Source organism: Macaca thibetana, chromosome 2 (assembly GCF_024542745.1).
Source record: "Macaca thibetana thibetana isolate TM-01 chromosome 2, ASM2454274v1, whole genome shotgun sequence".
In the NCBI taxonomy this organism is placed as follows: domain Eukaryota; kingdom Metazoa; phylum Chordata; class Mammalia; order Primates; family Cercopithecidae; genus Macaca; species Macaca thibetana.
In genome coordinates, this window is record NC_065579.1 from 104383698 (window position 1) to 104400758 (window position 17061).

General features: G+C 46.9%; 1 protein-coding gene across 8 annotated transcripts in view; it reads left to right on the forward strand.

Annotated features, from left to right (window-relative positions):
• The window catches only part of RBM6 (RNA binding motif protein 6), a 127756-nt gene extending 111542 nt beyond the window's left edge, over window positions 1-16214 (forward strand). For all 8 annotated transcript variants that reach the window (XM_050780738.1, XM_050780736.1, XM_050780739.1 and 5 more), the window contains 6 exons: window positions 3493-3588; window positions 5037-5297; window positions 7760-7834; window positions 9844-9941; window positions 12903-13035; window positions 15973-16214. In XM_050780738.1, coding sequence (XP_050636695.1) covers window positions 3493-3588; window positions 5037-5297; window positions 7760-7834; window positions 9844-9941; window positions 12903-13035; window positions 15973-16098 — 789 coding nt within the window. In that variant the 3' untranslated portion in view covers window positions 16099-16214. The remainder of the gene's footprint in view (window positions 1-3492; window positions 3589-5036; window positions 5298-7759; window positions 7835-9843; window positions 9942-12902; window positions 13036-15972) is intronic.
• The last annotated feature ends 847 nt before the right edge of the window (window positions 16215-17061 follow it).

A 17061-nucleotide genomic window follows, 5' to 3' on the forward strand; every position in this document is an offset into this window, starting at 1 on the left:
CAGGCTGGTCTTGAGCTTCTGAAGTAAGCTTCCTGCCTCAGTCTCCCAAAGTACTTCAGTTACAGTCAAGACTCACCTTGTTTGCCTCTTTCTAATCTTATACTGTCAATAATATATAACATTTAGCATTTTGTTTCTTCTTTTTTTTTTTTTTTTTTTTTTTTTTTTTTTGAGACAGAGTCTCGCTCTGTCGCCCAGGCTGGAGTGCAGTGGCCAGATCTCAGCTCGCTACAAGCTCCGCCTCCCAGGTTTACGCCATTCTCCTGCCTCAGCCTCCCGAGTAGCTGGGACTACAGGCGCCCGCCACCTCGCCCGGCTGGTTTTTTGTACTTTTTTAGTAGAGATGGGGTTTCACCGTGTTAGCCAGGATGGTCTCGATCTCCTGACCTCGTGATCCACCCGTCTCGGCCTCCCAAAGTGCTGGGATTACAGGCTTGAGCCACCGCGCCCGGCCTGTTTCTTCTTTTAAATTACTCCCTAAGGCACATTTTCAGAATCAGAGATGATGAACATTTTTACATCTATTACAAAATCAAATTATTAGGCAGGGCACAGTGGCTCACACCTGCAATCCGAGCACTTTGAGAGGCCAAGGCAGGCAGATTACTTTAGGTCAGCAGTTCGAGACCAGTCTGGCCAATTTGGTGAAACACTCATCTCTACTAAAAAGACAAAAATTAGCTGGATGTGGTGGCACAAGCCTGTAGTCCCAGCTACTCAGGAGGCTGAGGCAGGAGAATCTCTTGAACCTGAGAGGCAGAGGTTGCAGTGAGCTGAGATCACACCTACCTTGATATCAGTTATGCATTAGTGAAAATGGATGAATTTGCTTGTGGTTCAATTCATAGCATCTTCCCTCCGCCCCCTTTTTTTTTTTTTTTTTTTTTTTTTGAGACAGAGTTGCTCTGTCACCCAGGCTGGAGGCTGGAGTGCAGTGGCGCAATCTCGGCTCACTGCAACCTCCTCCTCCCGGGCTCAAGGGATTCTCCTGCCTCAGCCTCCTGAGTAGCTGGGATATCAGGCACCGCCACCATGCCCAGCTAATTTTTGTATTTTTAGTAGAGATGGGGTTTCACCATGTTGGTCAGGCTGGTCTCGGACTCCTGACCTCGTGATCGGCCCGCCTCAGCCTACCAAAGTGCTGGGATTACAGGCATGAGCCACCGTGCCCGGCCTTTTTTTTCCCTTCTAACACTGTTAGTTGTTCAGAGATACAGAAAAGAGGAGAGAGAGAGAGAGAGTGTGTGTGTGTGTGTGTGTGTGTGTGTGTGTGTATTTTTTGAGACGGAGTCTCACTCTGTCACCCAGGCCGGAGTGCAGTGGCTGGATCTCGGCTCACTGCAAGCTCCACCTCCCGGGTTTACGCCATTCTCCTGCCTCAGGCTCCCAAGTAGCTGGGACCACAGGCGCCTGCCACCACGCCCGGCTAGTTTTTTGTATTGTTTTTAGTAGAGATGGGGTTTCACCGTGTTAGCCAGGATGGTCTCGATCTCCTGACCTCGTGATCCGCCCGTCTCGGCCTCCCAAAGTGCTGGGATTACAGGCTTGAGCCACCGCATCCGGCCGTGTGTGTTTAAGAACTTACAGTCAGGCCAGACGCGGTGGCTCACGCCTGTAATCCCAGCACTTTGGGAGGCCGAGGCGGGCGGATCACGAGGTCGGGAGATCGAGACCATCCTGTGAATGGTGAAACCCTGTCTCTACTAAAAATACAAAAAATTAGCCGTGCGTGGTGGCGGGCTACTCGGGAGGCTGAGGCGGGAGAATGGCATGAACCCTGGAGGCGGAGCTTGCAGTGAGCCGAGATCACACCACTGCACTCCAGCCTGGGCAACAAACCGAGACTCTGTCTCAAAAAAAAAAAAAAAAGAACTTAGAGTCATACTGGTTTAATATTTGGACTCTGCTTCAGCCTCTTTCAAACTATTCTTAATCATTTGTAAAATTAAGATATTAAAGCTTACATAGGAGGATCATAGTAAAGTCTGAAGAAGACAGTGTTTATATATACATGCCTCATCTGATCTGAAATATAGTAATCGTGTAATACATACTGTTTTATTTTATTTTATTTTATTTTATTTTATTTCATTTCATTTCATTTTAATTTTTTGAGCCAGAGTGTCTCTCTGTCGCCCAGGCTGGAAAGAAGTGGCATGATTTCGGCTCACTGCAACCTCCGTCTCCCAGGTTCCAGCAGTTCTCCTGCCTCAGCCTCCCAAGTAGCTGGGATTACAGGCCAACACCACCACACCCAGCTAATTTGTATTTTTACTAGAAACAGGGTTTCACCATGTTGGCCAGGCTCCCCTTGAACTCCTGACCTCAAGTGATCCGCCCACCTTAGCCTCCCAAAGTGCTGGGATTACAGACATGAGCCACTGCGCCTACTGATGTCTTTATTTCAAATTCACTATAGCAATGTTACCGATATTTCCGTCATGTTGAATTAGGAGGTTTGGAAAGTCAGCCTGATTTCAACAGGGTTAACTCTTAATCAGTTTTGTTTTTGTTTTTTGAGACAAAGTCTCGCTCTGTTGCCCAGGCTGGAGTGCAGTGGCGGCATCTTGGCTCACTGCAACCTCTGCCTCCTGGGTTCAAGCGATTTTCCTGCCTCAACCTCCTGAGTAGCTGGGATGACAGGCACCTACCACCACGCCTGGCTAATTTTTGTATTTTTAGTAGAGACAGGGTTTCACCATTGTTGGCCAGTCCGGTCTCGAACTCCTGACTTCAGGTAATCCACCCACCCTGGCCTCCCAAAGTGCTGGGATTACAGGTGTGAGCTACTGCACCCAGTCTTAATCAGGTTTCTTTTTTTTTTTTTTTTTTTTTTTTTTTTTTCCTGAGTCGGAGTTTTGCTCTTGTTACCCAGGCTGGAGTACAATGCCACTATATTGGCTCACTGTAACCTCCACCTCCCGGGTTCAAACGATTCTCCTGCCTCGGCCTCCTGAATAGCTGGGATTATAGGTATGTGCCACCACACCCAGGTAATTTTTGTATTTTTAGTAGAGACGGGGTTTCACTATGTTGGCCAGGCTGATCTCGAACTCCTGACCTCAGTGATCCACCCGCCTCGGCCTCCCAAAGTGCTGGGATTACAGGTGTGAGCCACTGCACCCGGCCTTTATCAGTTTTTTTGTTTTTTTTTTTTTGAGAGGGAGTCTCGCTCTGTCGCCCAGGCTGGAGTGCAGTGGCACAATCTCGGCTCACTGCAAGCTCCGCCTCCCAGGTTCATTCTCCTGCCTCAGCCTCCCGAGTAGCTGGGACTACAGGCATCAGCCACCATGCTGGCTAATTTTTTGTATTTTTAGTAGAGACGGGGTTTCACCATGTTAGCCAGGATGGTCTTGATCTCCTGACCTTGTGATCCACCTGCCTTGGCCTCCCAGAGTGCTGGGATTATAGGCTTGAGCCACTGTGCCCATCCCAGCCTTTATCAGTTATTATGAGTGAGTATCATGTGAGAGTTACCTCTGGTTTGGTCAGTTTCAGGAAAATGCCAGTGAAGGGAAGGCCCCCGCAGAAGACGTCTTTAAGAAGCCCCTGCCTCCTACTGTGAAGAAGGAAGAGAGTCCCCCTCCAGTAAGACCAACATTGATCCCCTGGACCTAGGGCTGGGGCTGGGGCTGGGGCTGGTTCTGAGTGGGAAAGGAAGTGCAAGGGCTGATGCCTTCCTCTGGTGTTGGTCTTTTACCTCACTATGTCTCCTGAATAAGGATTCCCATTTCTTTTGAGTACAAGCATGATATAAAGTTTTCTGTCTGCTAATGGGGGTATTACTGGAGAACCAGAGGCAGTTATCTGCCCTGTTTCTCTCTATCCTGTGCCATTCTTACCAGACGAGATGCCTAGCCCTTTTTATCATCTTGTTCTTGTCAGTTCTCTAAATCACCAAGGAAACCCGTTTTTTCAGCCTCAGTCTTTCCTGCCTTTTGGCGTCACTTAGATATGCAGTGCATGCGTGGTCATTTTTTATAGTTTCTGCGTGGACAGAGTGAATGATGCTAATATTGGTGCCCTTTTTTTTTTTTTTTTTTTTTTTTTTTTTGAGACGGAGTCTCGCTTTGTCGCCCAGGCTGGAGTGCAGTGGCCGGATCTCAGCTCACTGCAAGCTCCGCCTCCCGAGTTTATGCCATTCTCCTGCCTCAGCCTCCTGAGTAGCTGGGACTACAGGTGCCCACCACCACGCTGGGCTAGTTTTTTATATTTTTTTAGTAGAGACAGGGTTTCACCGTGTTAGCCAGGATGGTCTCGATCTCCTGACCTCATGATCTGCCCATCTCGGCCTCCCATAGTGCTGGGATTACAGGCTTGAGCCACCACGCCCAGCCTTGGTGCCCATTTTTTAGATGCCTTCAAGCAGTAGTCTCAATCTAATCACCAGTGATTCTGATTGAATGCAGGTATATAACAATAGTGACCATGCATTATTTATTTATTTTGATTGATCATAGACCAATGACTATGCATCATTATTTAACAGTTTTTATAAGATACTGTTTTCCTGCTCCACATTATTTATTCAGCTCATTGTAGCATCTATCTTAACCATGCTTTGCCTTTACCATAGGAGCTGGATCTGTCTACCCAAGTGCCTATCAATGCAGTTGCTTTTAATTTACTTCCTAAATCCTCTTTGCTAGAGTCTTGATGAACATCATCTTTTCTTCCCTCCATGAGTTACAGTAATTTGGAGGTATTTATCTCTTTCTCTTTGTAATTTGTAAACTTTTACTATTTTCTATGCTTATTCTCCTTTCTCTTCTTTCTCCCCACATTCTGTTGCTAGAGTCACTTCTAAAGGAATTTCTCTTGTTTATTCTCAGTGAGCAAGGAGCAAAGCCAAGCTCTGGCCATGTTGCTTCCATCTGGGAAATGAGCAGCATGGCTAGTGAGTTTATTTTGAACCCAATTCATTATTCCAACTGAGAGAGAACAAAGAAATGAGATGCCCGTATCAGTATCCAATAAAAAAAGGACCCTGAAATATAGGTTGCATTTGGTATTGATCACTGGCCTTCTCCTTCCAGCCTAAAGTGGTAAACCCACTGATTGGCCTCTTGGGTGAATATGGAGGAGACAGTGACTATGAGGAGGAAGAAGAGGAAGAACAGACCCCTCCCCCACAGCCCCGCATAGCACAGCCCCAGAAGCGAGAGGAGCTCACCAAGAAGGAGAATGAAGAAGACAAACTCACTGACTGGAATAAACTGGCTTGTCTGCTCTGCAGAAGGCAGTTTCCCAATAAAGAAGTTCTGATCAAACACCAGCAGCTGTCAGACCTGCACAAGGTATTAGGAGAAGGAGCTATGCTCTTTCAAACTGTTGACTCTTGGCCAGGCTTGGTGGCTCATGCCTGTAATCATAGCACTTTGGGAGACCGAGGCGGGTGTATTGCCTGATCTCAGGAGTACAAGACCAGTCTGGGCAACATGGTGAAACCCCCTTTGTACTAAAATACAAAAAATTAGCCAGGCATGGTAGTGTGTGCCTATAGTCCCAGCCACTCGGGAGGCTGAGACAGGAGAATTACTAGAACCCGGGAGGCAGAGGTTGCAGTGAGCCGAAATCGTGCCACTGCCCTCCCAGCCTGGGTGACAGAACGAGACTCTGTCTCTTAAAAAACAACAAAAAAAAACTGTTGACTCTTATTATTGATGGGGATTATAGGGAATAAAGAAGATTATATAGGCCAGGCGTCGTGGCTTACACCTGTAATTCCAGCACTTTGGGAGGCCGAGGCAGATAGATCACTTGAGATCAGGAGTTTGAGACCAGCCTGGCCAACATGGTGAAACTGTCTCTACTAAAAATACAAAAATTACCTGGATGTGGTGGCGCATGCCTGTAATCCCAAATACTTGGGAGGCTGAGGCAGGAGAATCACTTGAACCTGGGAGGCAAAGTTTGTAGTGAACCGAGATCATGCCACTGTACTCCACCCTGGGTGACAGACCAAGACTCTATCTCAAAAAAGAAAAAAAAGAAGAAGCAGCAGTACAATCCTTCCTCAGCGTATATCAGCCCCAGTTCCTATCATTAAAACAGTCCAATTCAAGAATGAATTGCTCTGGATTAAGGTTATGCCTACCCTCAAAGAACTTCCATGTGTAGGCCCAAGCCAAGCATTATGTCTGTGGCTAGGGTGCCAAATATGGAGGATGAGTAGGAAGAGAAAGGGTTGTGGATTAAGACATTACTTGCTGGGTTTCTCATCTTAGCTCTGTCATTAACGTTGGACCTCAGATAAGCCCCTTTTCTTCTTTGGTCCTTGTAACTTCATCTGGTTCTGTCCAGCTCTGACAGTGTGCAGTTTTCACCATAGGTGAGTCAAATTCTGCCATTTCTTCATGTAGTGAATATTGTTATGAGCCACAGCACAACATCTATACTTGGGATGTTAAACTGACATACATTGGTATTCCCCTGCAGTATTCCCTTTTATATGAACTGACCAAGGATCCAAATTATGGACAAATAAAGTCCCTAAATGGACTCACATTCTCAGAGCAATTTGTTTCACACCCCTTCTCTAGTAGACGTTGCAAGAGCAAATGATGGGACTAGATTTAGACTTTCTCTGAACACAGAGCTCAAAGTTTTACTTAGCTAAAAACTGAGAAGCTCTACTTTTGGTAATAGGTACATTACTTTTCCCAGCCATCTCTGTGGAGGCTTTGCAAAGATAGGACTCTGAAAAGCTCCTCGTTGATAATCCCTGGAACAGACTACCTCCCAAGTCCCTTTGACCCGAAATTGTGAATCGTCAGAGTGACATATTGAAATTTCACCCATCTGGTGTAAATGCTAATAAATGACTAAAGAGATAAAAAGTAATCGTCAGGGGCCGGGCGCGGTGGCTCAAGCCTGTAATCCCAGCACTTTGGGAGGCCGAGATGGGCGGATCACGAGGTCAGGAGATCGAGACCATCCTGGCAAACACCGTGAAACCCCGTCTCTACTAAAAATACAAAAAACTAGCCGGGCGAGGTGGCGGGCGCCTGTAGTCCCAGCTACTCGGGAGGCTGAGGCAGGAGAATGGCGTAAACCTGGGAGGCGGAGCTTGCAGTGAGCTGAGATCCGGCCACTGCACTCCAGCCCGGGATACAGAGCGAGACTCCGTCTCAAAAAAAAAAAAAAAAAAAGTAATCGTCAGGAAAGAGGAGCCACAGGTCTGGTGAATTCACAAACTGAACTGGTCAGTACTTTTCCTTTCCTTAGGGTCGTCTGCTACAAAGAACCACCACTTCATGTAAGAGCTGCTTTGGACTCCTTAAGTTTCATACATATGACTGAGGGCTTGTGTAGTAGAGCCATGCATGAGAGATTTGCAACTCTCAGAGCAGTCTCTTGGAGCCCTGGGGCTCCTTTTCATGTTTTTCTGGGGGCTTAAAGAATGACTCATGTCTGGCAATGGTATGTATGGCAGAGTATGTGGGCATTTAGTTTTCTGCACTGGTGTGCCCACATCCTCTCTCCCATGATTTTCAACTTAGATAAAGAGATAAAGAGATACTTGTTTCCCACGTCTTGGAGATAAGTAAAGTAATATTCCCTCTTATGCCATACCACATAACTAATCTGCATGACAAGACCAGTTAGGGATTGTTACTTGCAGGGTACAGTGATCATTTAGTAAATCTGGTCAATCAAAAGAGCTACAATCCAAAAGCAACTATTGGGAAAGACCTAGAAGCATTTCTAGGAGCATTGTTTCTTAGACCTATACTCATAGAATTGCCTCTCTTCTCAGCAAAACCTGGAAATCCACCGGAAGATAAAACAGTCTGAGCAGGAGCTAGCCTATCTGGAAAGGAGAGAACGAGAGGTAAACTTTGGTGACCTGTTACTCCCTTGAGCCTCAGCTCTCTTTGCTTTCTGGTATAGACTTCATAGGCTGTGCTGATCCCTCCTTATAAGAAGATAGAAAACAAAAGCAACTTCAAAAGATAGTGTATATATTTGCCAAATTATATAGTACAATCAAAATAGGTGCTTTTTATTATTTGTAAGTATATACTTCAATAAAGTTGATATCTTTTTAAAAGGTGGTGTTAGGGTCTCCAGATAGATAGCACTCCTCTTTCCTGCTCAGCTTTTAAATTAATTGGGTTAATGAACAAGTGTTGAATAGGGCTGCTGAAATAGCATCTTTTACTATTAAAGGCTAAGCTGGAGGAAGTAGCTTAGTGTCAGAGTCAAATGGACTTGCTACCTCAACCACACAGTTAGGGTGACTTACCCAGTCATAGGCTTCACTGGCTTCTCTCATGATGGTTAAGAACCCACCCACCTGTGGGTCAGGCACAGTGGCTCATGCCTGTAATCCCAGTACTTTGGGAGGCTGAGATGGGTGGATCACTTGAGCTCACAAGTTTGAAACCAGCCTGGGCAACAAAGCAAAATCCTATCTCTACAAAAAATATAAAAATTAGGTGAATGTAGGCCGGGCGCGGTGGCTCACGCCTTTAATCCCAGCACTTTGGGAGGCCGAGATGGGCGGATCACGAGGTCAGGAGATCGAGATCATCCTGGCTAACACAGTGAAAACCCGTCTCTACTAAAAATACAAAAAAATTAGCCGGGCGTGGTGGTGGGCGCCTGTAGTCCCAGCTACTCGGGAGGCTGAGGCAGGAGAATGGCGTGAACCCAGGAGGCGGAGCTTGCAGTGAGCCAAGATCGTGCCACTGCACTCCAGCCAGGGCAACAGAGCGAGACTCCATCTCAAAAAAAGAAAAAAGAAAAAATTAGGCAGATGTAGTGGTGTGTGCCTGTAGTCCCAGCTACTCAGGAGCCTGAGGGAGGATGGCATGAGCTGGGAGGCAGAGGTTGCAGTGAGCTGAGATTGTGCCCCTGCACTCCAACCTGGGTCATAGAGCCAGACCTTGTCTCAAAAAAAAAAAAAAAAAACAAAAAGGAATCCACCTGTGGAGAGCCAGGCACAGTGGCACATACATGTAACCCCAGCAGTTTAGGAGGCTGAGGTGGGAGAATTGCTTGAGCCCAAGAGTTCCATGTTGCAGTGAGCTATTATCACACCCCTGTACTCCAGCCTGGGTCACAGAATAAGTCTCCATCTCAAGAACAAACAAAAGAATCCACCTATGGAGGACTGTTAGAGATAGTGAATTCACAAACTGAACTGGCCATAGGACAGTGGAAAGCATATTGTAGTACTTTTCCTTTCCTTAAGGTAGTCTACTGCAAAGAACCACCTCTCCATGTAAGAGCTGCTTTGGACTCCTTAAGTTTTATATATATGCCCGAGGGCTTGTGTAGTGGAGGGCTTGTGTACTTCCCCTGCTTCTCAGAAGGGGAAAAGAGCTGAACCAAGCATGCCAACTTATTCTATCCAAATTTGTAAGTCAGGAAGTCACTGCTTTGTCTAGAAGAATGTGTAAAGGAGTGAGAGATTCCAGGAGTTACCAAGTGAGCTACCTTCACTTTAAAAGAAATAACAGGGCTGGGCGCGATGGCTCACACCTGTAATCCCAGCACTTTGGGAGGCCGAGGCGGGTGGATCATGAGGTCAGGAGTTTGAGACCAGCCTGGCTAACACAGTGAAACGCCGTCTCTACTAAAAACACAAAAATTAGCCGGGCATTGTGGCATGCACCTGTAGTCCCAGCTACTTGGGAGGCTGAGGCAGGAGAATCATTTGAACCTGGGAGGCAGAGGTTGCAGTGAGCTGAGATCACGCCAGTGTACTCCAGCCTGGGCAAGAGTGAGACTCCGTCTCAAGAAAAAAAAAAAAAGAAATAACATTAATGGGGTAAAATTTCCCCACTCCCCAATTCCCTCAGGTGGAAATCTCAGGTCTGTTCTGCTTACCAACAGGGAAAGTTTAAAGAAAGAGGAAATGATCGCAGGGAAAAGCTCCAGTCTTTTGACTCTCCAGAAAGGAAACGGATTAAATACTCCAGGGAATCTGACAGGTAAGCCAGGAACTCTTCATTCAGCCTAGGCCTCAAGGCCTAATGATAAAACCACCTCTTCCTTCAACTGTACTGCTGTTTTCTGTCTCAGGGAGATGATGTTATCAGTAGATTCTGTCTGAACTGCTAGAACATGAGGTCCACTCCATCCTTTTGACTATCTGTCTTTATACAGGGAATGTGCATGGAAGGTTGGCTGGCAGCTTTGCCTTCCCAAAGTCAGGGCTGGAGTAGCCATGATCGGGAACCCTTTCCATCTTCATCAGTAATACTGTACCCTCTTTACGGGCCTGATAAGAATGTCACACTCTTGGGCTTTTTCTCTACGGAACCTCCATTCTCACACATAGGTGCTAAATAAATGGTAGGCTGCTGATGGAGATATATGATATCTAGCTTCCTATACTTGTTTTTAGTCCCGCTAGTTCCCAAGTTGTAAGCCCAGAGTTATACAGAATTTGTTGATAACCCACTGTTTACAGGTACTAAGTGCAAGAAATACTCAGGTGAGCAAGACATAGATTATCCTTGACTGAACACAGAATAGACAAGACTTAGGTGATGGTGCATCTCATAGGGCAGACACAGAAATCAGTGGGGAAGGGAAGGGCATTTCAGGAAATTTCATCCACCAGGGATACAAGAACTTATGATATGTTTGAGGAATTGCAAATAGCTTGATGGTCCTGAACACTGCAGGTATATTGTTGAGTGACAGTAGATAAGCCAGGTCCAAAAGATGCAGGCTAGTTCATGAAGTTTAAACACCTTGAACACCATGCTAAGGCTTTATCTTTTTTTTTTTTTTTTTTTGAGACGAAGTCTTGCTCTGTCACCCAGGCTGGAGTGCAGTGGCCGAATCTCAGCTCACTGCAAGCTCCTCCTCTCGGGTTCACGCCATTCTCCTGCCTCAGCCTCCCGAGTAGCTGGGACTACAGGCACCCGCCACTTCACCCGGCTAGTTTTTTGTATTTTTTAGTAGAGACGGGGTTTCACCGTATTAGCCAGGATGGTCTCGATCTCCTGACGTCATGATCCGCCCATCTCGGCCTCCCAAAGTGCTGGGATTACAGGCTTGAGCCACCGCGCCCGGCCTAAGGCTTTATCTTAAAGTCAGTGGAAGGTCATGGAATAATTTTAAGCAGGGTATTGACCTAGCTTTGCATTTTGGAGAGATTACTAATTATGTGGAAGATGAGTTTATAGAGAGACTAATGCATTATGCAAATTCTATAGTAATTCAAGTGAGAGATCATGATTGCCTGAGTGAAGGTCATGAGTCTAGAAAGGAGAGTGGCCTATAATCCCAACACAGGGAGGCTGAGGAAGGAGGATCTCTTGAGCTCAGGAGTTCAAGGCCAGCCTGGGCAACATAGGGAGAAGGGAGACCCTGCCTCTATTTTAAAAAAGAAAAGAAAAGGAGTGTGGATTAGAGAGAGGTGTCAGATCCACCAGTCTTTGTGATCACCTGGGGAAAGAGAGAAGTCACTGATGGCGCTCAGGTCTCTGGTCTTTGGATAGCCAGGAGGAGAAGGGACAGTAAAGGCCTTGAAAAGGAAAAATGGGGGCCAGGCGTGGTAGCTTACACCTATAATCCCAGCACTTTGGGAGGCTGAGGCGGGTGGATCACGAAGTCAGGAGTTCAAGACCAGCCTGGCCAAGATGGTGAAACCCCTTCTCTACTAAAAATACAAAAATTAGCCAAGCGCGGTGGCAGGTGCCTGTAATCCCAGCTACTGAGGAGGCTGGGGCAGGAGAACCACTTGAACCCGGGAGGCAGAGGTTGCAATGAGCCGAGATCATGCCACTGCCCTCTAGCCTGGGCGACAGAGCAAGACTCTGTCTCAAAAAAAAAAAAAAAAGGAAAGGAAAAATGGGCCAGGTGTGGTGGCTCATGCCTGTAATCCCAGCACTTTGGGAGGCCAAGGCGGGTGAATCACTTAAGGTCAGCTGTTCGAGACCAGCCTGGCCAACATGGTGAAACCCCGTCTCTACCAAAAATATTAAAAAATTAGCCAGGCTTGGTGGTGGGTACCTATAATCCCAGCTACTCAGGAGGCTGAGGCAGGAGAATCACTTGAATACGGTTCTCAAAAAAAAAAAGAAAAGGAAAAGTGGGTAACAAGTGGATGCATGAGCAGGAGGAATGGGAGATGACTGACAGAGCAAGGCCCCTGACGAGGCTGGACAGGGTCTGGGGCTCTGGCATTCCAGCTTATTTGATCCAACCCACAATAAGAGATGTATTTTTGTATCGTGGCCCAATAATAAAGTGTATGTGTGTACACAACTGAAGAAGTTTTCATCTAAAATACTTTCTTACTATGTACAGTGAAGCCTGATATTTTTATTCAAGTCTAGTCTCCATTTTTATGAGTTGTTACAGTGGGACCATTTAGTGTGACATTCCATTGGGTCATTCTCTGCAGTTTGAAATACGGTGGATTAGGACTAGGTGAAGGAGTCAGCCATCAGGAGGAAGGACACCTTGGCCTTGAGTCGTCTGGGACAAGGCTTAGGTGGGGTGCAGAAAGAGACCCTTCTTTATTCTCAGCACCTTTCATACCACATTCTCCTGGCTCTTCTCCTTCCCAGTCACCTTTTCTGCTCCTCTTCCTTTTCTGGGTAAATCCAGGTGTTCTCTAGAACTCTTCTCTCAGTACTTCTTTAGTCTTGCTGCTTTACCCTCTTGACCTGGGTCAGGAGTTTGAGACCAGCCTGGCCAATATGGTGAAACCCTGTCTCTACTGGAAAAAAAAAAAAAATTAAGAATTAGCCGGGTGTGGTGGCAGGCACCTGTAATCCCAGCTAATTGGGAGGCTGAGGCAGGGGAATCACCTGAACCCCGGGAGGCAGAGTTTGTAGTAAGCTGAATTCGAGCCATTGCACTCCAGCCTCGGCAAAAAGAGTGAAACTCCGTCTCAAAAAAAAAGGAAGTGATAGTGTCTGCTTCTTTTGCAGTGATCGTAAACTTGTTGATAAAGAAGATACCGACACTAGCAGCAAAGGAGGCTGTGTCCAACAGGCTACTACTGGCTGGAGGAAAGGGGCAGGCCTGGGATATGGCCATCCTGGATTGGCTTCATCAGAGGAGGTAAAATGGTTTCCATCTTTTGGGGGGTGACAGGAACCTGGAATGTAATTAACTTTCACTTTCTGACCTAGAGTGGTGTCTTTGTCATTTTACTGGGCTTTCTCTACTGGTGGGATAGGACATGAGAGTTGAACACTTCAGTCTTCAATGCTGGGTTATAGCTTGGTAGGCTGGGCCCTTTGCAGTTTGGAGTTAGGAAGAGGAGGAAGGAGTTGGAATGGATTTCATCATACTCTTACACAGAGTAAATAGTAGAGCAGAATCTGAGGCAGTTTGAGACTGAAGAATCATTTGGTCAGAAGAACCAGGGTATCATCAATGAAAAGTACAGAGGCATCCGTGAGAGGGACTGTCAGCGGAAGTCTTTGATGGCTAAAATTTAAGGAGCATGTAGTTCTCGTTCCCATGAAGGACTTTGCCCCTCATATTTCAAGAGCCTCTAGAGAAGGTGATAAGAGGGAACATTACCCATTTTGTGTTGGCTTGGTTCTCCTGTGAAAATGCCAGCCATAAGAGATTGGCTTATATTTCTCCGACTGAGTTTCTCATATCTCTGGTATTGAAGGCTGAATCTTTTTTTTTTTTTTTTTTTTTTTTTTTTTTTTTTTGAGAGGGAGTCTCGCTCTGTCGCCCAGGCTGGGATGCAGTGGCCGGATCTCAGCTCACTGCAAGCTCCGCCTCCCGGGTTTACGCCATTCTCCTGCCTCAGCCTCCCGAGTAGCTGGGACTACAGGCGCCCGCCACCTCGCCCGGCTAGTTATTTTTTGTATTTTTTAGTTGAGATGGGGTTTCACCTTGTTAGCCAGGATGGTCTCGATCTCCTGACCTCGTGATCCGCCCGTCTCGGCCTCCCAAAGTGCTGGGATTACAGGCTTGAGCCACCGCGCCCGGCCTGAAGGCTGAATCTTGCAATCATAGCATCACCACCCACCTTATTCATCTTGGGTATTTGTTTAATAATAAAAGATGGCCGGGCGCGGTGGCTCAAGCCTGTAATCCCAGCACTTTGGGAGGCCGAGATGGGCGGATCACGAGGTCAGGAGATCGAGACCATCCTGGCTAACACAGTGAAACCCCGTCTCTACTAAAAAATACAAAAACTAGCCGGGCGAGGTGGCGGGCGCCTGTAGTCCCAGCTGCTCGGGAGGCTGAGGCAGGAGAATGGCGTAAACCCAGGAGGCAGAGCTTGCAGTGAGCTGAGATCCGGCCACTGCACTCCAGCCTGGGCGACAGAACGAAACTCTGTCTCAAAAAAAAAAAATAAAAAATAAAATAAAATAAAAGATTCTATTTTTTTTTTTTTTTTCCGAGATGGAGTCTTGCTCTGTTGTCCAGGCTGGAATGCAGTGATGCGATCTCAGTTCACTGCAAACTCCACCTCCCAGGTTCAAGCAATTCTCCCACCCCAGCCTCCTGAGTAGCTGGGATTACAGGTGTGTGCCATCATACCCAGTTAATTTTTGTATTTTTAGTAGAGACAGAGTTTCGCCATGTTGGCCAGGCTGGTCTCAAACTCCTGGCCTCAAGTGATCCACCCACTTTGGCCTCCCAAAGTGTTGGGATTACAGATGTGAGCCACTGTGCCCGGCCAAAAGATTATTTAAAAAATTATCCTGCCAGGGTCCGGGCATAGTGGCTCATGCCTGTAATCCCAGCACTTTGGGAGGCCGAGGCAGTCAGGAGTTCAAGACCAGCCTGATCAATATGATGAAACCCCCGTCTCTACTAAAAATACAAAAATTCGCCGGGCGCGGTGGCTCACGCCTGTAATCCCAGCAGTTTGGGAGGCCGAGGCGGGTGGATCACGAGGTCAGGAGATCGAGACCATCCTGGCTAACACAGTGAAACCCTGTCTCTACTAAAAATACAAAAAATTAGCCGGGCGTGGTGGTGCGTGCCTGTAGTCCCAGCTACTCAGAGGCTGAGGCAGGAGAATGGCGTGAACCCAGGAGGCAGAGCTTGCAGTGAGCCGAGATGGTGCCACTGCACTCCAGCCTGGGCGACAAAGCGAGACTCCGTCTCAAAAAAAAAAAAAAAAAAAAAAAATTGGCCGGGCGCAGTGGCTCAGGCCTGTAATCCCAACACTTTGGGAGGCTGAGACAGGCAGATCACGAGGTCAGGAGATCGAGACCATCCTGGCTAACACGGTGAAACCCCGTCTCTACTAAAAAATACAAAAAACCAGCCGGGCGAGGTGGCGGGCACCTGTAGTCCCAGCTACTCCAGAGGCTGAGGCAGGAGAATGGCGTAAACCCGGGAGGCAGAGCTTGCAGTGAGCTGAAATCCGGCCACTGCACTCCAGCCTGGGCGACAGAGCAAGACTCCGTCTCAAAAAAAAAAAATTAGCCAGGCGTGGTGGCGCACACCTGTAGTCCCAGCTACTCAGGAGACTGAGGCAGAAGAATCACTTGCACTGGGGAGGCAGAGGTTGCAGTGAGTCAAGATCGTGATTGTGCCACTGCACTCTGGCCTGGGTGGCAGAGCAAGACTCTGTCTCAAAAAAAAAAAAAAAAAAAAAAAATTATCCTGCCAGGCGTGGTGGCTCACCACCCTTTGGGAGGCCGAGGTGAGCAGATCACTTGAGGCCAGGAGTTTGAGATCAGCCTGGCCAACATGGCGAAACCCTGTCTCTACTAAAAATACAAAAATTAGCCGGGTGTGGTGGCAGGCATCTCTAGTCCCAGCCACTCAGAGGCTGAGGCACAACAATTGCTTAAACCTGGGAGGCAGACTTGCAGTGAGCCCAGATCGCACCACTGCACTCTAGCCTGGGTGACAGAGTATGACTCTTATCTAAAAAATATATATATATATGTGTATATGTATGTATCTCCTATATACTGCTCCATACTAGTCCAGAAATGCCTGTGTTCAAAGACCAGCACTGAGGCTAATTAATCTATAGGGCCCACTTTATAGTTTGTCTTTGTTTTACAGGCTGAAGGCCGGATGAGGGTCCCCAGTGTTGGAGCCCCAGGAAGAACCAGCAAAAGACAGTCCAATGAGACTTACCGAGATGCTGTTCGAAGAGTCATGTTTGCTCGGTATAAAGAACTCGATTAAGAATGGAGACAAGTTCTATGGGACACAACCTCCTCCTTGTTTTGTTTGTCTCTCCTTTTCTTTTGTTACTGTTCTTGCTGCTAGAACTTTTTTAAATAAACTTTTTTTCAATGTGATTATCTTTTTGTTAATTTTTTTTTTCCAGAGATGGGTGGGAATGGGGCTACTAGTAGGAGGGTGCCTTGGTTCAGGCCCATTTGAAGTTATGCTGAAGTAGCAACTAGTGCTGCATTAAACCTTAGAATACTGCCTACTGTCAGTATAAGTAAGTGGGTTGCAATGACCTTTGAACCATAGCTTGTGTGAATGCTGTCAGACCATACAATTTATTTTCTTAATCTAATCAGCGAATATAGCATTTCATTATTTGTTTCTTTTATTTTTTAGTAACTGCTTAAGCTGAACATACTGCATATGTTGGTTTACTACTCATTAGATCTTCAAAATTCTTCTGATTCCCTGTTATGGTAGAGTTGGGGGAAGGCGAGAACTCTTTTTCTGAGTGCCTGCAGAGTACTCCATGCTTCACACTTTATGATTAAAAGTTGGCATAGTGGCCGGGCGCGGTGGCTCAAGCCTGTAATCCTAGCACTTTGGGAGGCCGAGACGGGTGGATCACGAGGTCAGGAGATCAAGACCATCCTGGCTAACACGGTGAAACTCCGTCTCTACTAAAAAATACAAAAAAAAAACTAGCCGGGCGAGGTGGCAGGCGCCTGTAGTCCCAGCTACTCCAGAGGCTGAGGCAGGAGAATGGCCTAAACCCGGGAAGCGGAGCTTACAGTGAGCTGAGATCCGGCCACTGCACTCCAGCCTGGGCGACAGAGCGAGACTCCGTCTCAAAAAAAAAAAAAAAGTTGGCATAGTAAGGATCACCATTCCTCTCCAGGCACTGCCCAGCTCTTCTTCTCTCCATTGCTGAAATTCTCCAAAGAGGTATCTTCCCTCTTTCAAATCTTTCTC